The sequence below is a fragment of the Rhea pennata genome, chromosome 29, assembly GCF_028389875.1.
Source record: "Rhea pennata isolate bPtePen1 chromosome 29, bPtePen1.pri, whole genome shotgun sequence".
Classification (NCBI taxonomy): domain Eukaryota; kingdom Metazoa; phylum Chordata; class Aves; order Rheiformes; family Rheidae; genus Rhea; species Rhea pennata.
This window is the reverse complement of record NC_084691.1, coordinates 4,011,153-4,038,330: the sequence shown is the minus strand read 5'-3', so window position 1 is coordinate 4,038,330 and position 27,178 is coordinate 4,011,153. Positions and strand designations below refer to the sequence as shown.

At 40.1% G+C, this 27,178-nt stretch overlaps 1 protein-coding gene across 2 annotated transcripts; it reads left to right on the top strand.

The window, feature by feature from the left end:
- Positions 1-26,821, top strand: LIMA1 (LIM domain and actin binding 1). 2 transcript variants are annotated; one of them, XM_062597172.1, is made up of 11 exons: positions 1-43; positions 3,112-3,247; positions 5,787-5,832; positions 7,912-8,316; positions 13,665-13,776; positions 15,196-15,350; positions 17,679-17,786; positions 20,048-20,105; positions 20,846-20,961; positions 24,079-24,212; positions 24,629-26,821. In XM_062597172.1, the coding sequence occupies exons 2-11, from the start codon at positions 3,129-3,131 to the stop codon at positions 25,623-25,625; spliced, it is 2,250 nt and encodes a 749-aa protein (XP_062453156.1). In that variant the 5' UTR covers positions 1-43; positions 3,112-3,128; the 3' UTR covers positions 25,626-26,821. The 2 variants fall into 2 exon arrangements, with proteins under 2 accessions (XP_062453156.1, XP_062453157.1); XM_062597173.1 differs by lacking the exon at positions 17,679-17,786.
- Positions 26,822-27,178: the final 357 nt, after the last annotated feature.

Sequence of the window (27,178 nt, the reverse complement as noted above, 5' to 3'; positions counted from 1 at the left end):
CGCGACAGGTGCGCGCGGGACCCGCCTCCGGCCGGCGCCGCAGGTGCGTGGGGAGGGGGCGGGGGGCCGCTCCGGGCGGGGGGGGGGAGTGGGTGAGGCCCGGCCCGGCCCGGCCCGGCCCGCTTCGCCCCGCTTCGCCGCGCCGCCGGCTCTCGGCGCCGGCCGCGGGCAGCGGCGGGGCGGGCGGGCCCCGGGCGCGTGAACGCTGCTCGCTGTGTCAGCCTGTTCCCGCGGGCCGCTGGCGCGGGGCCAGGTGCGGCACGGTGCGGTGCGGCGGCTCGGTCGCTCTTCTTTCCCTCCCCGATGTCTCGCAAAGCTCCGCGTCCCCTTTCTGCTCTGAACGCCCGTTCCCTCCGTTGCACCGTGCAGAATGTTTGCGCTCCTGTTTAAATTTTAATGCTTACAATAAAGGACTATTTCCTGAAATGACTTGGAATAAATTATTCATAAGGGCAGCAAGAAAGGGACAGAGATGCTTGAACGTGATGAGACTACAGAAGTTTGGGAAGGTGCTGAGAGTGTGGAACAGCGTTGAAAGCGAAGGAGCACGAGTTTCTTGGCATCTTAGAGTTCTGTTTCGTGTCTCTTCTGGCAACTCAGAACCCAAACAAGCTGCTTAATTTCCCATTTGAAAGCCCTAGCAGTAGCTGTTGCCTCTATAACGGGCCTTTTCCAGTACGGTCCTCATAGTCTTAGTGTACTTCTGGCTTTAAAGGGAAAAAACAGTAGGTACAATAAGAGAAAAAAACATCTGCAAAACAGCAGTCACTCCTGGGGGCAATGTACTGCCAGTGCATCAAGAATAGGGGGGTTTCTGGGCACTTAAACTATGTTTCGTTTTCTCACCTGCTTTCGGTTTGTTTTGTTGTTCAACCTGTCGTTCCATGTCAGGTAGCCTGCTCTCTGCCACGGTTCTTTGAACAAGCGCCCGGCCACTGTTCCCTGTACCAAACTGACTCTGTTTTGAAAAAGACAATTTCAAGTGCCAAGTGGTGCCTCAGATAATCTCTTGGCTCAATATTAAAACGAAAGTTTAATCTGTAGCTTTACACAGATGTTTCAGATTTTTTTTTATGGAAATATTTTGGGGTGTAAATATAATCTATAATCTGTGTCTGTATTGTATGGCTTTATTAAATCTATATGCTAAATGTTTGCTACTGAACATTAATAGTAGGGACTAAATTTTGTAATCACAGAAATGATTATTTACTTGCATGGTTAATATGCTTTAAAAAGGTGAGGAAAAAAATGAGTGCTCCTCTTATATTCTAATTAGAAGAGCCTTTTTCCTTGTGAATGATTATTTGTGCAACTGGCAAAGATGGGTAGGTATTTTGAGCCTGCAAGATGGAGAGCATCCTTTTCTAGTCCAGTAAATCTCCACAAAAGTGCACAGGTTAACAGAATGAGAGTGACTTAATGACACAAAATGGTTTCTGGAAACCATGAGTTTCAAAAAGTAGCTCTTCAGCATGCGTTGCTACTCCGGTTGGAAGGGGCAATGCAAGTATTTTAGGGATGGCCTAAAGTGGAAGATGTGAATCTGAAGCTGCAGTAAGCAGCAACTGGAAACATAAAAGTGAATAGTAGCTTCAGTGTGTTTCAATACTACAACAGGAACAGCATAACTTATGTTATTTGCCAGGATAATTCAATCTGTACACCTAAATGTACCATCTAAACCATTGTCTTGAAAAACATGTACTGGCATGGTGCATCATTCCTTCCACTACATCAGGTGAATTCAGGAATGTTAGAGAAAGTCACGTTCTTCCTGTATGTCCACGAGGACAGCAAAACATTTATCTGCTCCTTGTTTTGTCTGTACACAGCAGCAGGGTGCAGCACTAGAGAGTCCTCTCATTCCAGAAACAAGCAGGCGCTTCGCGGACCCAGTTCACTGGTACCTCTGATCTGATTTCTCAGGGACTCAGTGAGGCTTTGCTTGATGATACCTGAATTCTTTTGAACTGAGCCACAGCAGAAGCCCAAGTCTCTGTCATTTAATGAGCAATTATGTTATATGCTATATGCACATGAGGATTTCAGAAACATGGTCTTCCCTGCATTTGACTGACTGTTCATGTCAAGTTTTCCTAATGTGCTCCCATCTAAAGTGTGACTAATGATCTAGGAGTGTGCACCTGTACTCAGACTTCCAGCGTTCTGTGACCTAATGGTGCAAATCAGTTAAAGAAATTGATTGGAAAAGTGAGAAGGAGCTCAGCCTCACCGATCCTAGCACTGTAGGATCAGTTAATGCACTTGCTACAGGCATTGTGTGACGTGAGAAGACTAGGGATAAAAGAAAAGAGGAAAAAGGGAAAGGCGTTGCCCTACCAGTTTTATTTTGGTCTTATCAAAGAACTCTAAATTACTCCCCCTCCTTTCCTCCTCCACAATAAATAAATAAATAAATATGTAAAGAAAAAGAATCTGATATAGTCTTGTTGGCTTTTGTGGTAAAAAACTGTACAAAATCTGTTCCAGTCTACAGCAGTACAGGGCAGTTAAAACTATTCCTTTAGGTAACTGATAGCTATTGCAACATGAGGTTTACAGCTGCCTCCCTGAACAGAAGACTTGTTTCAGCTCACAAAGGAAACGGCTGCCGCGTTCAGAACGAACACCACAAGGGTACAAGAAAAATGTTTGCATAGGAATTACATCCTCTTAGGTTTCATAACTCTAGCCTTCTTACATAAATGCCAGCATACTTGGTTGAGAAGCCAGAACAAGAGAGGGCATACTAGGGCTTCCTGGAGTGTGCACACGTTTGTGCGTGTTAAAGAAATACAGTTTCACATCAGCATCCTTTTCAATCACAGCTTCCTTCTTACTCCTTACAGCTTATCTCTTACCCCTTTCATTGTGGCTAGTGTTTTATCAAGAAGACCATCTCAAAGGCATCTTCAGAGGAAACTGCAAATTTAATATGATGTCATTTTCTTAGACAGTTGATACAGAAGAGCCTGAGTGATCAGGACACGGTGGCAACGTTCACGTGTTGTGAGCACCTGAATGATGCTTAGTGTTGAATCGTTTTGTGAAACCACTTTTCAGCTCAGATCGTTCATGCTGTATGACTAATACTTTTTTCATGAGCAGGTATTCGTGGTGATAAGATGGAGCCCTCCCCATTTAACAGAAGACAATGGATTTCACAGTCTCTGAGAATCACTGCCAAAGAGCTTTCTCTAGTCAACAAGAATAAGTCATCAGCTCTTGTGGAGAGGTTCTCCAAGTAAGTGTAGGGAGGTTTTGAACACAGTCAGTATGTGTTGGTTGGCAGCTGGTACCTTCAACAATGACTGCTTCACTGGCAGTTGCTTTCTTTCTTAAAAATAACAAAGCTCTGTAGGCATTTAAGTTTCTGGTTGGGTATGTGCTGTGCAAACAGTTTTTTTAGTTACTGATAAATTACATTGTTACAACAATTAAAATTATAATCTCTTCTTTCTGCTAGCAGAAAAGAAAGTACAACACTATCTGTCAAAATACAGTATGTTTTTGAAGGTGGAGTATTGGAGTGTAGTAGCTATTGCCACCAGACTTTCACTTAATCAGAATGGACTTTTACAGCCTGAGTGTGAGGTGCACAGGTTCCTCTCTAACATGGCATTTCCTGCCTGGCACTACAAAATCTAGCAGTAATGCTTTATTGGCTAACTGGAGTACCAGTTAAAAACTGCACTTCTGATAACTTCTGGTTACAGATGTAACTGCCGAGGAAGAATTCTTTCGGAGAATTTCAAAGTACTCATGTCTTTTACAAATGCCCCCTTCCTCATGTCTCACAATACTGTGTAGAAAAGGAATATCATCTCTCCCTTTTGTCTGAGAGATGGATGATAAATGACAGTCAAATAATAAAGTAATATTTAATAAATTGGGAAAGACTGTTGCTGAGTGGCCGTGGCCTACATGTGTGTTCTGGAAGAGCTTGTGTTTCTAGACTATGCCTGGGATTTTCAGTGGGAGTTGCACAACCAAGTTCCCTTGGCTGTTGCATTAATAGTATAGCAAGGTTTTGGAGTATTTAAATCCTGAGTGTGGGGGAGACTTTACAGAGTCTATAGAGGGAGGATAATTGCAATCTGGACTTACAGAAACATAGCTGTTACTCTTTAAGTACTGTGTCCTAGGAAAAAGCTGCTTGCTTTGACCACTCTGTTAAGTAATTTATTCACTCACAGAACCTGGTCATCTTGCTAAATGTTGATAATCCTTTGAAAAGGGCTTACTGGAAGTAATCCAAATTGCCATTTCCTAATCAAGTAGGGTCTACATCAGCAGTATCAATGCCTTGAAAAACCACAGTGCTATTGATTTTGCCAACTCTGACACTTGCAGCAAGGAGTATAGTTTTTTCTAAATTGTTCTCATTAAATATTTGTACGTGAAAACACTTTTTTCTGTCTCATATAGTGTTTAGATCATGAGTTTTGATAGGTCAGAGAGGCACAAATTTGCAACTAACAGCAGAGACTTAAACAAGGCACTGAAGTGGGCTAACTTACAGTTTTGTCTGGGACTCTTCAATCCTCGATCCCTGATTTCCACTGTGGTACTGGACTTTCGTCCCCAGGGGTCTCTTTGTAGCTTCTTCCAGTATTGACTTCTCTTCCTCCACAAACTTACTTTTTCAGCAGCATGACTCATTCAACATTTGGAAACTGTGTAGTATAGAAGACATGAGTTAATATTTCTGCATTTATCAAAGAGGGCAGACCACGCTCCTCCAGCAGCTTTAAGCTACACAGTAAATGCAGCTTATAGAACAGAAATAGGTAAGAGTGCAGTCTTTCTGATCTCTACAGTAGCAAGGAGAGAGGTCCATATGGGAGAATGCCATTCACAGTGGGGAAAAAATCACTTGCCTCAAGGAAGAACTGAATAACAGAGCAGGTATCTGCACAAAAGAGATTTTTTTCTTAGAAGTTACTGAGCCCTCTGATAGGTTTGACACCAGCAATTATTTAAAGGCTGAAGTTGATGACTATTATTATTGTCTCATTTACTCTCTGTAACCTCTTGACAGTTGTTCAGTTATAGTAAATATCTAGTTGCAGTAAATATGGCAGAATTCTTCATATCTGATTAATCTGTGCATTTCCAAAGGAAAGTGCAGTCAACTTGTGCAGTATCCTGACTGGCATGGTGTATGTGCTCCTAGTTGTGGGTGTGCTTATGCCCAGTGGAGTGGAGTGCAGATTGCTGGGAGTTTTCTGTAGCTTCTTAAAGGACTTTGATTCCTGATCCAGGGTGGCTTATCTTCAGAGGGCTGTGATTACGGTTTCCACTGCTAGGATGGTTCAGCTGCTCATGAAGCAACTGCTGAATTGCTGCAGTTTACAGTCCAGCATAGTAAGATAAACTGGCACTTATGTAGATTTTCCTCGTATGCCAAGCTGTAATTTGTTACGGTTCAGCAGCTGCTGTATAAATAGCTGAATTATTCCTGCAAGGGGTCAGAGTAGACAGCTGGGTGGGGGAAACAATAGAGCCATTCCAAGGTAAATTGTCTATATTTGAGGCTAAGAGTGTTTAGATAATGAAAATTATTAATGCATGCTATTACTGTAAACTGAATGGCTTAAAATGTGTCTATCATTTTACATTGTTCAGATACTATTTACTATCATTTTTACAGCATCTGTTTTTATCTGATAGATCTGGGGAGTGTATGAAATCCTTGCTGGAGAAAATCTCAGCTATCTTCAAGAGCATTCAATATTCTGATTAAAGCTGTCTTTTTTCCCCCTCCTTCTTCGTTCTCAAAGGTATCAGAAGGCAGCTGAAGAAGCCACCGCTGAGAAAAAAAGAAATGTAAGTATTTGTGTCTTTGGCAATAAGCAATAGCCTGCAATCAGAACAGATCACCTACATGTACTGTTCCTGAGACAGTTGATTTGGGGAATATCAAAGTTGTTGCCATGTGTCCTACAAAAAACTTGGCTAGATGTAGTTTCTGGCTTTGGCCCATTCCCCTTGCCCTTTTCCAGTGTGAATAAAATACAAGAAAATCAAGTGACTTGCCCAAAGCTATATGCTGAATCACCAAGTCAGTCCTAAGCAAAAGCCAAAAACAGTTGGCTGTCAGTCTTTAGTTCTAACCACAACACATGAATATCCACCTCTTTGGTCTTAGCTGTAGGCAAGTATGTGGTACCTCTTCATAACTAAAATCAGAAGTCTGCTTAAAAGAATCTGTGATTCTCTCTGAAATCTAATGTGTGTATCTGATAACTGTAGAACCCCTTCACGGAATCCTCTCTAAAGTGGTTTAAGGGGTTCAAAATGTTCCTGGATGAGGGGAGAGCCCTCCTTTTGGCTCTGTAACAGCTTCACATCCCCTGCCCGTGAACTACATGCACTCACTGTTCTGGGGCCAGGGGACCCTGGTAGAAGATCAAGCACTAACATTGCAAGTCTGCATTTGTAAGCAGATCCTCAGTTTAATATTCATTTAAAAAGACCAGCGATATTTACAGGATATATAGGTAAGTCTTTGTTAACACGTGCATCCTTGATTTCTTTAATGCTTGAGGAAACATTCTCCTGTTCAGGATCTAGGTGTGATAAATTACTGTTGTAAAAATTACTATCCAGACTTAAATTTTCTTCATTGCTTGTTTAATCTGGGATAGGCAAGTCCCAAGCAAGAAGGATTTGTATTATGAAGTACGCCAGGACTTCAAAGGCAGCAATATGCCTTGTGTTCAGAGATGTTCCTTTAGAACCTGATGTGCAGTTTTGACTAATTCTTCTATGTTTCAACATTTGCCTTACAACTTTAGTGCTTTCTTTTAAATACAGTCAGCTAACACACTGATCTTTTTGAAGTCTGAGTGGATTCAAGTTAATTTGCAAAGCAGTGTTCAAAATGTGACCAGAAGAGTAATAGGGTGAGAGACTTAAATCCTAATATAGCTGCTAATCCTGGTTAATTCCCATAAGCCTTACAGACCTGTTCCACTTGCAGTGAGTTTGATATGTAGTGGTCTCCATAAGGGACAGACAGCAAAAATGCCATGCTGGCAGGTATTATATCTGAACAAATCAAATGTGGGGTGGTGTGTTACTCTGGGGAGAGGTAACCACTTGTAAGCAAAACTAGTCTGGAAAGCACTTGAATGTGAGGAGTATTGCTCCATGTATTACCATCAAACTCACAATGGTAAGGCAGAGCTTGTGGTTTGTGTGTTTGTATCCTGTCTAGAGCTTGCAATGTGTTGTGTGAAATAGAAGACAAATTCCACCTAATTATCTGGTATTTATAAACATGAGCACAAAGAAATTAGTAGTCACTAGTCAGCTTGCGCCTTGCATCGTATGGTATGAAGTATGGAAGATGGAGATCTCTTGTAACTAAAATGCTACAGTTAACTGATGGTAGAAGTACACAACTCCAAAAAAAGAAAAGTAGTTGTTTCAGAAAAATAATCTATAGCTTTTTGGAACAGCCTAACTGTTGTCTTCAGAAACAGCTGGAAGACATTGCTACATATGGCACACCACCCATCTCTCATATGGCTGCTTTTTCTGTTGTTTGCTTGTTCTAGGAGTAGAGACCCTGTTATGTGGATCTTGGTCCCTCTCCTTCATGTGTAGATTCAAGCCTTTTGTGTGTCATTTAACTCATTAGACCTTGACTCCCTTTTTCCTTATAAGGCCATCCTGTTTGATCACTTCCTGCTTTAGCTCCTGACTTTTCTCTTCTCCCCCCTCCTCCCTCCCCTATCCTGGATGCTTTCTCCATGTGGCACAGTTGTAACTATTCACAGCTGTCTGAAAAAGCAGAGAGCTGCGATCCGTACTGAGCCATTAACTTCCTTTTGCATTTAAAGGAAGCGCTCTAATGCTTCGCCAGGCATATAACTGGAGTTAACTTCTCGTTCTTTTCAGAGCGCAGAAAATCTTCCCCCTCACTTTCGAAGGGGGACTCTGAGCGTGCTGAAGAAGAAGTGGGAGAGCCCGGGGCCGGGCGCCGAGGCCGGCAAGGAGGCGCAGCGGAGCGCCGGGGCCGGCGCCGAGGCCGGGAGCAGCTCGGCTCCTTCGCCGGGCGCGGAGCGAAACGCGGCGGCAGCGCCGGCCTCCGAGCCGCAGGGCCCCGGCGCTGAGCGCGGAAAGTTTGAAAGCCGCTCGCTGGAGGGTGGTAACATGGAAAACTGCATGAGAGAAACCAGGCAAGAAGTGGAAAAGACTGGAGCCAGTGAAAACGCGGACGCTGCCGCGAGGATCGAGAAGTACAGCGTTCCGCTGAGCAAACTGAAGATGATGTTCGAAAAGGGCGAAGCAGCTCCGGCCAAGGTAAGGATCGGTGCGCCCCGGTCCGAGGGGCGGCTGCGGCCCGGCTGCCCCTCGGCTTCGGGAGAAGCCCCTGGAGGGAGTGGCTCGGACCGCTGCGCCGCAAGGAACAATTTTATTCATTGCTCTGGCTGCAACTTAAGGTAGCTGGTGTTAGTAACCTACTGAGCTATATAAAGCGCCTGGGTTTGTGCATATTTGTGATTACTCATTGCGGATTTTAACTGAATTTGGTTTTGATAGAGTGGATCAATTAAAGACGAAAAAATAAGTATGGAATATATAAGTATTATTTTTAAGGAAGTTGGGATTTTCTATATCTTATCTGAAGACTGAAATGAGGTACGTAAAAATATATATAAGAAATAACAGTTTGAACAGTCGCGGGCAGATGAGATGGAAGCACTGCCAGACTTCCAGGGCTAACTATGCATATTTATATATAAAATATTTATATTTAACATATCTATCCAGATGTATACATGAAAGCACTAAGCAAACACTCCATCTTTTCTGTGCTGTCTTCTCATCTTTGTATATGAACAAACGTTTCTTATCAACAAAAATTCTCACAGGGAAAAGTAAGCAAAGATAGCGAGGCAAGCTCCTGCCTTCACTAGTTTTGACTTGCAAATGCACAGGGCTTGCATTTTCCTGCAACTGCTCATGAAATCTGATCCCGCATGTGGACTGCAGACTGTGTGTCCCCGGGGAGAATTGCTTAACTAGAAAATGAGTTGCATATGCCATTGACTTGCAACATAGTCCTGAGGCCTAGATGCTGGTGGATTTTCCAGTTTTCTCATAGTTTCCTATACTTTTGGCTTTGTCTCACTGCGGGTGGTTTTCTTGCAGTATTGAGTAAAACAAACAAATTTTATACAAAAGTTATTTAAATATGTAATAGTTAAGGACTTCAGAGGAGAAGCTTTACGTTAAAATGAGTTTAGGGTCTGAACATAGCAATCAAAGCAGTCTTTCACAACTTACATTTTTTTTTAGTCTCTGTTGCTATGTAAGAGGTGCCTCTACTGTCAGCCCCATGCAAGAGGCTGGCTGCGGAGGGTGATCTCCTGATTGCAGTTCCCGGAGATGGGGCTGTAGGATTAATCAGTCGGGATTCCACAGGAAAGTACCGTTTTGCAGATGGGCGTTAAGTAACTTTATCTTAGCCTGGGGAATAAATTGTTTCTGAGCTGACTGAATCTGGAATTGGTATTTCTGTCAAGCTTAGTCATTTGAATGCTGCTCAAAATCAGTTTAACACAGAACCCATCATACAGTAGATATGGAACTATTTAGGTTAGGTTTCCTCCAAACTCTGCTTGTTCTTTTCCCAAGTTTGTCTGGTTACTTTTTAATTGAGGTTGAGAAAAAGCATAAAGTGTTCTAAAGTTTAACTGTGTGGGTGAGGGGGGAGGACTTTGTGATTAAAAAGCACTATTGTAAGACTTCTGGCTCTGGGAGTTTATCTGAGAGTTGGAGGATGATGTCATGCAGTCACGTCTATCCATAGTATGGGGACACAATTCTTTTTCACGATGGTAGGAAGCAACTGGAGCAGTAGTGTAAATTTGGCTAACTGCGAGCTGTGGCAGCTGGCTTTTGGCTCTTCCATTTGTGCTTTTCCTGAACTCTGTCCATTAATGAAGCACTGGTTTAAGTGCAAGGAAGGCTTCAGCTCAGGGATGGTATTTATTTCAGTGTTCTGTATCGGCTGTCAAAGCTTTGCTGACAAAACATCTGTATAAGTAGCAACATGGCTATAATACTGGGGCTGTAAAGGTAAAATGCAAATACCTGGCTGCTGGGCAAGCATGTGGCAGAATCCAGATTAGAGCCTGGATTTCCTGACCCAGTCATGCACTCTAAATCACATTCAACAGAAACAAACCTATTCTGATTTTCAGGGACATAAACAAAACCCACCTAATTTATTCATGTATTCATTCAGGTCTTGCTCCATCATCTGCAATTTAGATGCAAGGCAGATTTTTGTACCTTTGTGGAAGAAAATGCTTCTGAACGTGTTAGCTGGAATCAAAGCAGGCATGTCAATCTAGATTGATTTAGTACCATGCAAATGCTGAATCTTAGGTCTTTATTGATTTCAAATAATACTTCCTATTAAATCACAGTAAAAGCTTACAAAAGGAAGCTTAGAAGAAAAGCCAAGCATATCTGCAACAATTTAAAAGAAAGTCTCCAAATTAGGTTAACTACACAAGACAGAGTAAGTTTTTGCCTTGAAGGAAAAAAAACCAAACCAACGTGCAGGGTCACATTTGACACAGTATGTAATGAAGTAGATGTAATTTTTATTGCTATTTGGCCTAACAGCTCCTTGCGCCCTAGGCAAAATGTTGTTAACTCTGTTTGTGGTGCTTCTGCTCTTGCCTCTTTTGTCTTAGAACCTTGGGGCTTTCCAGACACGAGGAATACTTTATCCATTTTGCAGGTAGCAAAAGTTGTGCTACTGGAATAGTGACCTAGTCAGGACTGTAAACGGAACTGGGCGTCATGAGTGTAAGGCTGAGAGTCATGGATTCCTTCCTGCTAAAGTGTTGCCTTCCTTGAACCGCAGTTGCCCTAACCGCGGTCAGTCTATTGATTGTAGTGGAGAGAGAAAGTCCCTCATCTTCTCTTTGGTAAACACTTTTTTTTTTTCCCTATTACACTGCTTTTTTTTTTTTTTTTTTTTTTTTTTCCCACAGTGTAAGAATGTGTGTATTAATGGTGGCTTTACAGTTGCAGTTTTTAGTATTAAGACCTGTCTCTGAATTCTGTGTTAAGCTTTTGTATTTTGGCGTTTTAAACTTGTTTTGGATTTTCCTTTGTCAAGACATGGTCTAACTGTGCCACACAACTCATCTCCAGAAAAGTGCTTCAGGGGAAATTATCCTGGTTGTATCACTCAGGGATGCCTAAGGTGGCACAGGAGATGGATGGACTGACGGAGGGGAGAGGCAGGGCTGTGGAGGTGATTCAGCTGAGAGCTGCAGTGCTCATTAGCTCAGTCTCTATAACGAGTCATGAGATAGCTGCCCCTGATAATTGACTTTTCTTGCTGCAGTGGATTCCTCAGCATGGTGGTATAAGATGGGGAGGAAAGCTTTTTTGCCCTTAAGTCAGAACTCATGTGACCTTCAAGTCAGATGAAGACAATATCAGAAACAGTCTTTTTCTGATTGAGTCTGTGAAAATTGAATCCTAAACTGCTAGCAAAAATCTGGGTTTTCTGGTTGCTTAGGAGGAAGAGCTTGATTTTTGTGTGTATATCTAGGTAAGGTTCTGGAGCCTGATCCAGAACTTGCTGTTGGTGTGGTGACTGTTAAACATCTTTTGTAGTTGTTTGACAATACAGTGGTACTTTGCCAAGACTTATAAGTTTAATTTCTCTATTTTAGCAATAATAGAGAATTCATTGTCTTTTCAACATAAGTGCAATTCAGCATGATGTTACCAGATGAAGACTTATGTGAAAGTATGTTGAAGTGAGACTGAGAAAAGGAGAATGAGGAGAGGCAATCTGAATGTGTTTCCAGTCTTGATTTCTGACTTTTTTTTTCCCCTTAAAAGTGTTAGTAGTCTCTTTCAGCGAGATTGGAATCCCAGACATTTCAACTAGAGTTCTTGAATTAAGACCTTCATTCCCTAGTAGTGAAGTCTTCCTTATGTACTCTGCTAATCAGTTAAACTTCCCACATCTGTATTGCAAACATATTTGTTCTGTTTGTAGCTTTGTCACTCTCTCTGTGTGCAAGAAAATGTATGTGGTGCTATATTTAACAGAAAGAAACCCAACTTCTCTGAAGTCAGTAGGGCAGAGATGAAGCAGTCAGGGGTTTTAAGTGGGCTAATAAACATTTTCTCTCTTCTGTGTCCTCAAAGGATCTTGTCTTCAAATACATTCTACCTGCAGTTCTCTTTTACATATGCTGGTCAAAAGTTAGACTCAGCAGTTTATTTTTCGAAGAGCTGTAAGAACTTTAGATTTGTAGGCTCAAGGTGACATTAAAGTGGACATAGGCTGAATAAGAATTATCTAAGGATAGTTTGCTCAGAATACAGAATCTGCAAGTTCTTACAAGTGTGCAGACACTCCCAAACTGAACCTATCAACACGTTCAGTGGAAGGAAAAGACTTGTCATAGCTAAGCTCTTTTCCAGTAAGAAACATTACCAAAGTCTTAAACCACAAATAAAAAATGTTTCCCATGCTAATGGAAAAAAAGGTTTTTCAGCTGCATTTTCCATTCCTGGTAAAGTTGCTGTTTTGTATGCCAAAGCCGCCTGATTTTTCACAGTGATTATCTTACACTGCAGTTCTGTTAAAGTAAAACTTTGGAATTTCCTTCAGTTTGGTGACCAGCAAATCAGAAACTTATTGGAAGCAGTGGGAGAAAAAAATGTGTGGTTGTAGCATCTTGCCAAAACTGCCTTTTTTCCCTATTTTAGCCTCAATCTTAATTTCCAATTGGCTCTGTGATTTAACTCTTCCTAGGGAGAGGCGAAAGATCCATCACCTTCTAGTATTTTATAAGTTGACTTTCAGCTGTGAAAACATCCTATCTTGATGAAGTCAAACTCTGCACTTCATGAGTATTTAGTGACACTGCTGAAATTTCTCCTTAACTGAGCATTAGATTTTTGGGGAGTCAGTCTCAATAGAAGACTATCAAATCTGATTGAGCCAGCCAGAGCATCTGTCTGGCAGTGCTATAAAACACCCTGTCCAGCACTTCAGCCTTGCAGATAGTGATTATCCTGGATATCTAAGAATATTTATCTCCAGCACTGTTCTGCTTAAGCTTCAGCCTTATCAGACCTAATTAGGGAATTATTTGGTACTGAATGCATGAGCTATCCAAGTCAAAAGAAATAACTCAAATAATTTTCATTACCATAGTATTTGTTCTTTTTTTCTGTTGTTGAAAATCAGTGCATATGTATTGGTAGATCACTTTTCTCGTCCCCTGATTTTAAGTCTTCATAAACTGACGTTGCGTATTAACTTGCAAATAAATTGCATGTGATGTGAACAACTAGACTGAAGTTTTGTACTTGCAGTGGTAAATGCCTGTGAATGTGCTCTTTGTGGTTCTGTGGCTTTTTGACAAAGACAACCAGTCAAAGTGCACCTGCGGACCTCTTCAAGAAAGTGTTTTCCAGGTGACAGAGGGTTAGGTATTCTGTGATCAAACTTTATACTGGTTAAATAGGATGTCACCTGCTAGACTTGTTTAGTCTAGTAAAGCAGATTTGCTAGTGACACCTGTGCATCTTAAAGGATTATACGCAGCAATCTTTGTTTGTCCAGGCAGCTGATAGGTGGGTTTTGTCTCTAACAGGTCCCTAGGGAGCAGAGGAAGACAGCAGCAAGTGGTAGGAGGATTTCTGAAAACAGCTACTCTTCAGAGGACTTTGATGTTGGCCAAGGAGAGAAGAGCCACAGTACCTCAGGTTAGTGATCCTCAACTTTTTTTCTTTTTCCAATTTATAAAACTACTTGATATGATATGATGGGGATAGCCTTATGCCTTTCAGAATCAAAAGGAAATGGAGCCATTTTCCATTTGTAAGGTCCCTGAGAACAGCACATTTGATGAACTACATCGCACTGTGAATGTTAAATCATTATCCCCTTAAGTGCAGGACACCAAGGCACAGTTGGTAACTAATAAATTAAAGAACTGAACCTGTTTTTCTCCCGTGTCTTAGTCCTAGGGCAATGTTTTCTTCCTTAATAGTTAAACTAATTTAGAAACTAAGTAGCAAACATTTATCTGTTACACAAATGGATAAGGCAATGTGCCCTCTTTCTGTTGCTTTAATTCCTTTCCTCCTCCTTCCTACCTTTTCCAGAAATGGGCAACTACAGCTAGCCTTATGGCTTGAGCAAAATTACATATTTTTTGTACACTTAAAGGCATTTTTCTAACACAGCATTTACAGACTTGTGTGTTTTCAGCCTATGGCTAATATTATATGTTATTACTTAGCGGATTATGTCCTCATTTGAGCAATACTGAGAGAATGGCAAAACTACTTATACTCATTTATTGTCCCCAAGAGGGACCTTAATGATCCATATAATGTTTTAGACATTCAAGGCCACTAGCTAGCAAAAGGTCTCTTTCTAGTAATAGCTTTATCATTCAATACAGAATGATAAAGTGCTGACCCTTACACAAGGAAGTTAGATAGCAGAACAGTAAAGGGAGCTGTTTTTTTTTTAATTGAATTGGCTAACATTTGGCAGCAAAATTGAAGGATAGATGGCGAGCACTAGTGAATAGTTCTGGGAGTTGGGAGATCTGGACCTATGTAAAGAGTTAAGCTTGGTTGCTGCCAAATGTTTCTTTCCTCTTGAGATAAAAGCAGATGCTTCACAACTATGCTGCCAAAATGAGCAAGGCAAAACTGAATTATTTCATAATGTGTTTGGTTTTGAGACCCTCAGCTGTAATATGTCATATGAGAGATTGAATTTTACAGAGAGGTTGGAAATGGCAGGTAGGACTTCCTCCCTCACTTCCCATGTCTTTCCCCCAAAGACTTTGAAAGCTATTCCACTACAGAAGTGAAGTATATTTCTCTTTAGCCACTGTAGTAGCTGCTCTCATTTAACAGTAACAGCAAGACAATCTTCAAGGTTTAATCTGTTTGCTTTTGTTGCTTCTGAGACTGCTGGCTGGACTCTGTGTCTGGTGAATATGCTACTGCTGAAATGAGCTAGATTAATTGCAAAACTTAGAGCATAAGCCTGTGCTTTCAGATCTGGAATTTCTGTGGTCTTGGTAGTGGTGAAGGGATGGGATTTGTAAATCTCTATTGGTGTTTCATGAAAGTTACTCTCTACTTACATAATTCTTTTTCTAGGGCATCTATTAGACAGTAGTCCAGTACTCGGCTCAGATAAGGCAGAGAGCAAGAAAAGCCTGGACATGCCTCGCTTGACAGAAACGTCAATAAAGGATAGGCTGGCCAAGTATCAGGCAGCTGTGTCCAAGCAGGGCACTGCCACCAACCTTCTGGTAAGTCTACTGTTCTTTGGCTTTCATAGAAGTGAATTTTTACCTCAACTTGAGGCTGAAAAGAAGGTCTTATGGAAACGAGGCTTTTTGAAGATAATGTCATCTTGTTTTGAAGAGAGTGTGTGTTTTTGTTTTGTTTTTCTCATAAGAGTAATTTCTAATGAAGAGTTTCCTCTACAGGCTGCAGGAAGAATTTGCATCTTCATGAAATAATATTGAACGTTTTCTAAGAAATTAATTGCTGGCACCCTGACTGAAGTCCTTCTGAAACATAGCTGACGTTCTTTCCCTGTGTGTCTGTAGCTCTCTATATACTTTAAAAATCTCAATTCAGCATTTGCAAATTAGCTGTAAACTAGAGGAAAGTGAAGCGCAGTAAGATGGGGCAACTTCCAGTGTCAGACAATGAATGGAACCAGTATCTCTTGGCCAGCAGCCTTGGTTCTCTAGTCAGCTTTCCTCCCTTTTGTTATCACCTTCCTTCAAGTCTTCTCATCCATTACATGATCCAACTGTTCTGCTGCAGTGAGTTAACATGTGCCAATTTTGCAGCTATTTGAACAGGAAATGAGCAATTAATGAATCACGGCAAGCTAATGCAACTGAAGAGACTGCAAGAATCTAAGCTTTTGTTAGGAAGTACTTAAGTGCATTTGCTGGAATTGTCTAAAGATTTTGTTTAGTAGTGGGAACTTTTATTGTTAAGTACATCTTTTTCTAACCAGATTGATATATTCCAAGGGGTGGGAGCTTTTTAAGTTAGAACTCTTGCACTGGCAATAGAAGCCAAAAATGTTGGTCATAAACTTTAGAAGAGCATAAGCTTCTTGGGTATGTTTATACAGATGCAAAAATCTATGCTACTGAAACAATTTCTGCATTTCATATGCAGTGTGGGCCTAATTCTGCAGCCCTTGGGAAGAAAGTCAACTTCATGGCATGAATGGAAAGTAATTGCAGGCAGTGCAACAAATCTGATTAACTGCTAATTACTGATTTCTACATCCCATTTTTCACCTGTATTTAGTTGCTAGATTGCCTTTTTGAGTTTGTGGCTAAGATCTGTAGCTGATCTACTAAATTACATCCTAGCAGCAAGGAAATAGAGATTTACCATAGGCACCTCTTGAGACTCTTGTTTATGAAGCTCAAACGCTATCAGTTTGGGTCCAGCCTGATGCTCTTGGAGATGTTCCATTTGGCAGAATCTCTTTTGATTTTGGCCTGGCGCATTGACTAGGACAATAGCTAAAATGGAAGCAAGTCACTGCAGCTGAGGCCAGAGTTTGCAGTACTTCTGTGTTCCAGCAGAAGCCATAACTCCTTTTTCCTCCTTCCCTGCTGCCAGAAAGAACTATGGGTTTTTGGATATGGTAGTTTGGTATTTGTATTTCCCTTCTCTTAGTGTGTGTCACATAATCTATTTTGGGAACAACTATTTTGAGGACATTGTGGTAGAGTTAGAGCCAAATTAAAACTGATAGACACTTTTTATAGCTGGTTAGAGTATAGGTGAGAAGCAATCCTGTTATAGCACTGCAAGTGATACAAGAAGGGGAGGGAGAGATGATGGACAGGATATTTATTTTATGGATCTGTACTTTACAATACTAGCATTCAATTGCATTCCTATTAGACTTTTTTTTTGTGTAGACCTGTTTATAAAATCCAGTAAGCTGCTGCTGCTGGTATTTGGCTGTTTCTTTTCCATGTTACAGAGAAGATGCCTTGTGAAAGGCACGAGTCTTTCATTGCCACAGGATTCAAGATAATTGGAGAAAGAAGCATGAGGTTTCACTGGATGTTTTTTAAATGCCTGAAAGACTCTTTTGAGAAAATTTTAAGTCAGTTTGTCAAGTACTAAGACTTTGTTGATAACAGAGTTAGGTTTTTGACTGGTGTTGAAGCAAGGGTAGAACTTGCTTTTATGATGAATTGTATTCATTGGTTACACAGTGTTTCATACATTGTTTGTCCTTAAATACTTGTAATTCTAAATGAAAAGTTAACTGTTCTGGAAAGGGGAGATGTAAGTGAGCAAGAGGAAGTGAAAGAGAAATTTTAAGCAGAAATCTAGAAGTAGAGAAAAGGGTGGGGTTATTTTAGAAAAACATTGGCATTATATCCATAGAATAGAGTAAAATTCTACAGCCTTATCTTTCTTCCTCAATAGAATCACTTATTAAGTATGTATAGATTTTTATGCCTTTCCCTTTAGTTATGACCATTTTCTAGGAAAGCAGTTTTTAAAAGATTTTAAGAGAAATGGAAAGCAAGTACTTTCCTAGGGGAAAGAACCTGTCAACTTTTAAGTGCTTTATTCTATAGAATGAGATTCAAGCCAGTGAAAGTGAACTCAAGAATTACAGATCTGAGCAGAAGGAGAATATGCCACCAAGTCTTGAGGACTTCATTTCCTGTCAGGATGGGGAGAAGGTAAGATGCTTATACTGGTGAAGATCAAGGACTTCACTTTAAGTGGAACTAGTTGAAGAGGCAGAGCTGAAATGCTTGTTCCACATATCATCTGGAAATTGAACATTACCAGCTGATGTAAATTATTTACGTACTGCAGAATTCCTGATTTTTATTTTATTTTTAGACTCTATCTGAACTATAAGCTCTGCAGGTCTCAAACTTTTAAGCGGTTCCTTTGTAGAGAATATCTAGAGATAAATTATTAACAGGTTTTTAGAGAGTTCCTGTTTTCTCAGTCATAACAGACCCTTAATGTGGCAGCATCCTTGATTATCATGCTGATGTGTTGTTTAATGGCTTCAGCAGCTGACTACAGCCAAAACCTTTGAAGACTTTTTTTTTTATCTCTATCATTAGTACTTGATGACTTTGGGAAAGCCACCTAAACTTTTTTTGTCATGTTCCCTACTTGTAAAATGATGTTTTAGAGCTAGGTATTTGTTTGATGTTTAGAAAATATACATATGAAAAGCTTTGTGTGACACAAGCAAAGGGAGTGGGTCACTTTCTCCTGCATTTAGTGGCTAAATTATGATTAATGTAACTGAGAATGCCAGCTTGGGTTTGTTCCTGGTTTTGAGCTTCAGCTGTAAATGTGGCTAAATTACTCTGAATACAGGGATATTAAAGCATGCTCAGACAGTTGTATACTAAATTGGGGATAGCAGAAGGGATAAAAGTAGCTGAATAATAATTGGGGTACTGTGTATTCCAGCCATTCTGAACACGTGGCAGCCTAATGCCAAGAGGGCTTTTAGAGCTTTTCAGCCTTCCTTGGGCAGCAGGCCAAATTGTTGCTTTCAGCTGTTTCTCTCTGACAGCTGAGCAGCTTCATGTTTAATTGGTAGAAGCTGCTTTTTGCTAAAAGGTGAGTTAATTAAAAGAACACCTGTTAAATCAGAATACTTCCCTGTTGTTGAATGGAAGACTTGACTATTACTGCTGAATACAAGAAATGTTATTCAGTTTACTTTATTGACATTCTTACTGTGTTGTGTTCTGTTGAAGGGTCCAAGAATGGTAAAGAACCTGAGCATAACAGTGTCTGAGAGTCATAGTCGTGTCATTTTAAAATTACAGGATAAATTTGGTATTAGGTGTAATTAAAACTATTATTAGTAAATGAAAGAAATGGGAATCTCTGGCAGAAAAAGATTTAAAAAAAAAAAAAAGGAAACGAACTTGCTAGCCTTTTCTGTCCCTTCCATGCTAAATTCATGAAAGATTTAATAACCAGACACTTGTGACTCTTACAGATACAGACCATGCTGATGCACTTCCCAATATGTTAGTGTTAAAGCTGTTCTTTTCAACAGAACAAAGTATATTATTTTATATAACTTGCTTCATCATTACTGCAGTAATTTGCAAACTTCAGTTGTTTACGATGAACCTTTCAATCATTAAAGTGAATTAGTGATGTTCTGCAGCTAATCTTGTTACAGCACTTCAGTTTCTCAGTGTCATTGCTTCTAGCTGTATTTGACTGAATAACAATATGGCCATGTTTAACTAAGAAATCTACATCAAGAATCTTATCTGTACTTATGTATAACCCAGTTTCAGACACTGACATAAAGTTTGTTTGTCTTTTTTTAAAAAAAAAAAAAAAGATGATTTCTGGAGGAGGATGAACAGGATAAGTCCAGGCATGTTTGTCCCAACCTGGGAACACCAAACTTCTAGAAAGCCTTTTTGAAAATTCAGCTTTTTTCTTCTTTTTCTTTTACCAAAACTACTGTGTTTGTTTAATGTTTCAAAATTAGATTTGTCAAATCTCAGAGGAGATCATGAGAATTCCAGTGAATGTTTATTCTTTGGTGGCAAGGGATTCCTTAGAAAGAAAACCTGGGAAGTACACCAGCAAAAGCAACAAGGCTTTCTGAAGACTAATATATAGAGGTGCACAAGCTATAGGTTTTTGGGAACGCAAAAGTATGATGTTTGTGTGATCGCTACAACAGATGATCTGAATATTGCCAAAGGTGTGAAGGCGTGAGGATGTCTGCCTTGTGGCAAGGACTGAACATTCTTGGCAGTCAACTGGACTCTGCCTTGTGCCTTACAGAACCGCAAGTACTTTCGTGTGTACCTCAGTGTGGCCAGTCTCTTCCTCTTCAAGTGCCTCACTCCAACAAATTGCCTATTGTGTTACTCAGGCCATGATTATTCAGACTTGTGAAGGTCAAAGATGCTCATTGTATAATATTCTCTTGCAGGCTCCTGTAGGTGAAAACAGCCTGCATTCCCATTCGGGTCTTTCTGAGGATGGCAATAGTAAGCACTCATTCTCCTGCCTCAAGAAGAGTAGTCTGCATGGCTGAGGAAAAATATGAAACTCTGCCCTTTGTGTGTATGATGCTTAAGGTCACTCTTACCAAATGATGAATTTGACCTAGTAAAAAACTACTGTCTACTAAAAATCAGTCCTGTGCCTAACTCCAAGGCTATAATAATTTCTTTCATGTTTAGAAATTGTTTTTTAATTGTAATTCTAAGACATCTGTAATCTATGTTTGGTCTGATTTAACATATTTAAGTGTAGCTTCCTCACCATTTGGACTTAAACTAATGGCTGTAGCAAATACTCTACCAGTCAGTAGTCTGAATGTAGTTATTAATGCAGGACAATTACCAAATATCTTTAGTGTTGTCCAAAGCTATAAAAGTTCCTACTCAGTAAATTGCTTAAACATGTTCTTATGTTGTATTAGCTTTACACCTACTTGAGCCCACACTTGAACACTTTGCAGAAATGAAAAACAGTTCCTGAGAGTTAGATGTTGGATCACTGTATATTAGTTTCCTTGATATCCCAATGCAAATTTTTCTGTATAAACACTCATTAGAAGAGTAGACTGATCATTTTAAAATAAATTTACTTGATATAGATCTAAAGATTTAAAAGCAAACACTGGGGCCCTTAGCTGGTAGGACTGCAGTTCTGCCTTACCAGAATAAGCTTTCCATGGCTTTCAGATCACTGTAGTTATTTTCTTCCTGCTCTTCTCCATTAGTTGGGCTCAAGATAGCAAGCGAGACGGAAGTTCAGAAACCTGTCAACACAAAACAGCAAAACTCTGGTTCCAAACTGCTTGGCCAGACGGAGACATCTCCGCCAAAAGCAATGAAGGTAAAGCAGCTATTTATTCTTAAACACTAGCAATGGTAAAAATCAACTTTCTTCACTGTTACTGAAAAGCCTTTATACAACCAATGTGCTCACTAGGAATCTGGCAGTGACTATATCAATATCCTATCAGTCTTCCTCAGACTGTGTTCACATGGGAACCTAAATTCAGAAAGGAAAAATGGCTCAAAACTGTCAGTTCTTCTTCAAAGATGAAGTTTGAATTGCTTGCTGGGAGTTGCCTGCTGCAACAGGCAGTTGAAGGCACTTAGAACTGTGTGTCCCTGTAATAGTGGCAATCTGTTTCTCTTCAGTATAGGAAAAGGGGATTGAACAGAGAAGTCAGGATGATGATCCTATCAGGGCTCTTCTGTGCCTCTAGTAAAGTCAGAGTTTCTAGAGACTGGCATTGAGAGTCCTGATACTGAATTTCAGAGCCTTCAGCAGGCTGGGACCTGGCTCTCAGCCTTCCTCTTCCAGCTGTTTCCAAAGCAACTGCAATTGGTAGGATCTTTACAGTAAAGGCAGTTTAGCAGGTGACTCCACAAAGTTCAAGCTTGGCATTCTGAATAGCAAGTCTTTAAATTTTCTTTAGCAGGAGCTCTAAAGCATAAAGCAGGTGGAGAACGTCTTGGATAGGAATATATTTGCTAATCTTATTAAACACACAAACTGCCGTGCTGAACATTTGATCACACTGTACTTGCTTGTCACGTGTGCTGTCTGGAGTTAGGATGCCTAGTCCGTGTGCTGCCACAGACTTCCTGGCTCACTCTTGAGGAAACAACTGTGCTTTTGTTGTTTTCCCCATCTTTGAAAGGAACAGCACTGACCTCACCAAGACGAGTGAGATGTGGCTTCCTAGTGTTCTGGAGTCTAAATGCCACTATATGAAATTAGAGCTGCCTATAGCTTTTCTATGATTTCAATCTGTTAAAGCATGCAAGCTATGTGTTTTAGTCCCCTGTACAACCTGGTGTTAGAACCATTTTAGTCCTCTACCTTGTTACTGCTTTTGATGCTGCACTGCTCAGATAGAAATCTAGATGCTGTTTATTCATGTAAGGTTCCTATTTGTCTCTTCCAGCTTCTGTTTCCTGTTCTTGGTTCCTAATCTCTACTCCTGCCTTCTGCTTCCCTCCTAATGTGAGCTCAACTCTCAGCTCTCTCTCAAGTTTTTAATGTTAATTGGGCCTCACCTTCCTCCTGTAGCTCCTATTTGTAGTATGCCTGGAAAGGAATTCTTTCTCTTCACACCCCAAAACACCTCTCCATCAGACACAGGGCCATTGTTATACAAGTAAGTTCCTCCTCTTAGCAGGGGATGTGTATTGCAGAAGCACATGCCAGCACTGTAATGTATTCCTGCAAAACTTGACTCCCAGGAAGAATGGCAAGCAAATTGTTACTGTTTTGCTCTCTGTGGCAAGTGTGGATGATTAGATTTTTGTTTGGGTCAGTAAATTATCTCGTGTTTGAGACTGCACTTTAGCAACTCAACATTGAGAATTTGTGTGCAGTTTTGACAACACCCAGAGGGTGGGGGGGATTATTTATTTATTTATTTTTCCCAAAAGGAGCTCTGAATGCTGAGATTGCAAGCTTTTGTTGGTCGAGCTGTCATCATAATTTGAACTTCAGTATAATCTCAAACAATGCCTTAAACTTGACATAAATTAAAAGGAAAAAAATAGAAACCTGTTAAACTGGAATTAAATTTGCAGCAAACCTTATGGTTGTGACAAAGTGACTTCAGCTGGCTCTGTCTTCAGCAATCTGTCCCTCACATATTGTAACTTTCATTGCCTACCCATTGTTTCTAGTCTGTTATAAATAAATTGCTGTAATTATTTGTCTTCCTGTGACCTTCCTGTTTTTTCTTTAACCATCATATTTTTCCTTAAAGCTTTTTAGTAAGTTTGTAGCAGATCATTCTTTGTATTCTCCCCCTTTCTTCCACCCCTAAAAAACCTAAAAAGCTACAGTATCAATGTGTCTCTGCTCATACATGGATATGGAGCCTGGGCACTCTCTTACCCCATTGCTAGAGTGGTTACAATCAACATGCAGTCCAAAACCAACAATTTTTCATCTTCCTGTTATTTAGTTTTCTCTTATATTAAAGTGCGTTTCCTACTGGACAATCTTAATAGGCTCCAAGAAGTGAACAGCATCAAGTGACTTCTTTTCATGAAGAATATACTTGCTTCGTTGTTGCTGTCAGAAAACAAAATCTGAAACTATTCCCATACAGCACAGTAGTGACACTTGACTCCTTAGTGTTTAAGTTTACCCTTACACTAAACTCTCAGGAAATTCTCTTTGTGAGTACATAAACAATTCTAGCTGCTTAATGTCAAAACCCTGCTAACATTAAGTCTTGAGTAAATTTGAGGGCTGTGTGTCCTGAAACCTGAATATATTTTTTTTTGCTACAGAATTGGAATTGCTTACAAATGAAGTCAGAAATGTTTCCTGCTGCCTACATCTGTTCTGAGACTATTTACTCTTCTTTAAGAGAGGAGAGTATTTAGCAAAATTGTTTTGTTTCAGACTATTGAGCAGCTTGTTCCACTCCTAACAGGCAGCTCAACAGCCTGTTCCACTTCTTACTCCACCCCCTGCCTTTTCTTCTGAGGTTGTTTTGGCTCTCTTCCTATGCTTAATTCTTTGATTTTTTTGATAAATCTCTCACTGATTGTAATCTACCTTAATATTTCCTCATCATGTTCCAACAAAGAAAAGTTAAGGTTGCAGAAACAAGGTAGCTTTCCGGGAACTGGCTCTGTCAAAGTTGTGACTGAGAATCTAGTTTATCTATTGTTGCTTTTCAAATGCTACTTAACTAGTGATGCTTCAGCTGTGGAATTCACTAGGGAAAAATCCTGGGTTACTGCAAAGCCAGGCTACAGAAAGCCCACAGGATTGCCTTTTTTTTTTTTTTTTTTTTTTTTTTGCTTGCTGCCTGTCAGTACCCACTGTACCATAACTATCAATGAATTGCTGAAAGTGAAATGTTGCAAATTTTCTGAGAAGTCAGGAAGCTGTGTATGAACTCAAGCCAAATCTCACAGCAGTTGATTCATTTTCCAGTTAACCAGCTTTCTCTTCTTCCCTTAGAAGTTTCAGTTGCCAGCGAAGGAAATCTGTGTTGGTTGTCAGAAGACGGTGTACCCAATGGAGAGGCTCTTTGCCAACCAGCAGGTGTTTCACATCAGCTGTTTCCGCTGTTCCTATTGCAACAGTAAACTCAGGTAAACATACTGCTACATTTGGCTGCCTTTTAGAAAGTTCAGATACCCTATTCTCAAAAATTGAATAAGATGCTGTACAGGCTTAGCAAAGGTGAAGGCAACTTTAATCCTGTGGATTGAACAGGAGCGTAGGAATAGTATTATAGTCCTAGTTCTGCCAGTAGCCTTTGCACCTGGTGCAATCTATTTTAAATTCTTAATATCATTTATATGAGGGGAAAAATATAATTGTAGACAACTTCTAAAATTTGAAAAGACAACCATACAAATCCATGGAAACTGGGACCACAGTGAAGTTTGTCTTTTCTAAACAAGTTGCAAGACTGAAATTGAATCTCTTCAGTAACAGAACTAAAATTACACCTGGTAGCTGAGATATGGATTGTTAACGTTTGACTTCATATCTTTCTGAACAGTCTTGGGACTTATGCATCTCTGCGTGGGAACATTTACTGCAAGCCTCATTTCAATCAGCTCTTCAAAGCTAAAGGTAACTATGATGAAGGTTTTGGACACAAACAGCATAAGGAATTATGGGCAAGCAAAACAGAGTGTGAGGAATCCCTGGAGAAAACTGTTCATGTACAGGCAGCAGAAAGTCCTCAAAGTCCTGGAGTAGAGGATGCCCCAATTGCAAAAGTAGGAGTTCTGGCTGCAAGCATGGAAGCAAAAGCTTCAGCTTTGCCTGAAAGAGAAGAGAGACCAGCAGAAACGAAAAAGCTCAGGATTGCCTGGCCGCCTCCATCTGACCAAAGTATTCAAGGAAGTGCCTTAGATGAAGGCATCAAAGTATTCAAACCCAAATGGCCCCCAGAAGAAGAGCTTTCTAAGCCAGATGTGCAGGAGGATGTGGATCTGGATCTCAAAAAGTTAAGAAGATCTTCCTCACTGAAGGAGAGAAGTCGTCCCTTCACAGTGGCAGCCTCATTTAGAACAATGTCTGTTAAAGGCCATAAAACAGAGAATTTATCTTCTCCTTCTAAGACAGAGAGAGACATCTTGAAAAGAAGTGAGGACCTGGAAAGAGAGGTCATGACAGACACAAAGCAAAAAGATAAGAAGGTTGAGAGTAGGAACATCCAGAATGCTGAAAAGAAAAATGCAGAAGAGGAGCAGGAATTGTCTGATAGCAAAGTAGAAGAGCATAACTTGGTAGAAAATGGCCAGGCGAGCACAGAGACGGATGAGGAAGAACAGGCTGTAGAAGATCAGCAAACTCAAAGTGAAGAATTTCTTGAGCCAAATTCTCCTAAACATTCCAGCTTAGCCAACAAGATTGCTAACGAATCATCTCCTCACCAGAATCGTAAATCCCAAGATGTTGGTTTCTGGGAGGGTGAAGATATAGAAGATCTGTCTGTGGAAGAACAGATCAAACGGAATCGTTACTATGAGGAAGAAGATGAAGACTAAATTGGCCTTTTACAAGAAAATTTGCTTCAAGGTGCTGGGCCTTTTAAAATTGGTATTTTTAGCTTTAAGAAGCAGCTGTCCTCTGTGAAAGTGATGCTGTACTGCACATTGACATGTAAGGGAATCATATGTGCACATTATCTTGAATACGGAAGTACTGTTGAAGTTTGCAAAGAGCATATTTAGATGCATGGAAATGAATAACTGTTGCTGTGGGATAGCTTCAACAGGTATTCTCTATCCACAGCATAAGAACAGAATTGTCTTATCTTTTTTTTGAGCTTAGTACTTATTCCACTAACAATTTACAGAATTTTACTGTGCTCACAAAGGTGATGTGAAACAGGCTTTCTGTAATACACTACTTTTACCACTACAAATGCTACTGCAGTGTTTAGGGACCAGTTTCAAAGGGACTTTCTGGCCTGCTTTAAAAATAGTAACTGAATGCACTTTAATACATGTAAAGGGCACAGCTGGGATATATTTTTTGTAATGAAAACCCTAATTATGTTTGTGCTTCGAATCCAACAATTAAAGCATCTTAAACAGAGTGCAACATGATTTTCTCTTTTTAATCTCAAAACTACTTATGATCAGTGGAAGACTTTCTACTCTTTACTCTGTGCAACTGGAATAGTATGCCCATTGCTGGAATATATGTATTTTAGTGCTTATCCAGAAGCTGTGCTGACTGACAGGGCTCTTTGAAGACAAATCAACACTTTTGCTGGAGCCTGCAGGGCATTACTTTTGCATTTCATATGCATTTAAGTGTTTTTCTTTTTTTCTTCCTATATTTTTTTTTAGTAGATTTCATCATTGATTCATTTAAAACTGCAGATAATTATAAGGCCTCTTGACAATTATGAAATCCTGTTTGTACCAAGCTGCCAGGAATCTTTTCATTACGGCTATGAAATTATGCTGTATTGCAAAATATTTGGGATAAACCCATACGAACAGTGAGACTTTCTGATTCCTAGGATTGAAGCTTAGTGTATTTTTAAATTTGACTACATTTATTTTATGAATAATGGAATATGAATGGTGGAAGGAGGATGTACTTCTATATTAGCTTTTATTTGTACTGTATTCTCATGAGAATTAGCTCTAACTATATGAGATGTAAAATATTCTGCTTTCTTAACAATTCTGCTAAGTATGAAATCTTCAATAAAGTTCTGTCATTTACATTGTTTTGAGTCTGAAGACTCATTTCATAAGCAGTATTTTGAGAAGACCTTGGGAAAAGATGGGTGAAATACTGTTCTAGTCTCCAGGTTCAAGAATCAGTAATTTCTCAATGCCACTAGGTGACACTGTGTGTCCACTTTTTTGGTTTACTGTCTAATGGCCAGACCATGCTCTCATATGCTTCAGGAAAGATTGATTAGAACAGGTTGGTCAAAGAAATAAGGACATGCAGATATTTTACACTTTCTTTGCAGGCTTCAGCTGGCTTGGGCGTGGTAGCTGGGGATATTGAGGGTTGTTTTTTGGGGTTCCCTCCCCCTTCCTAAATGTTGTTCTTTATTGTAGTTGTTTTCACT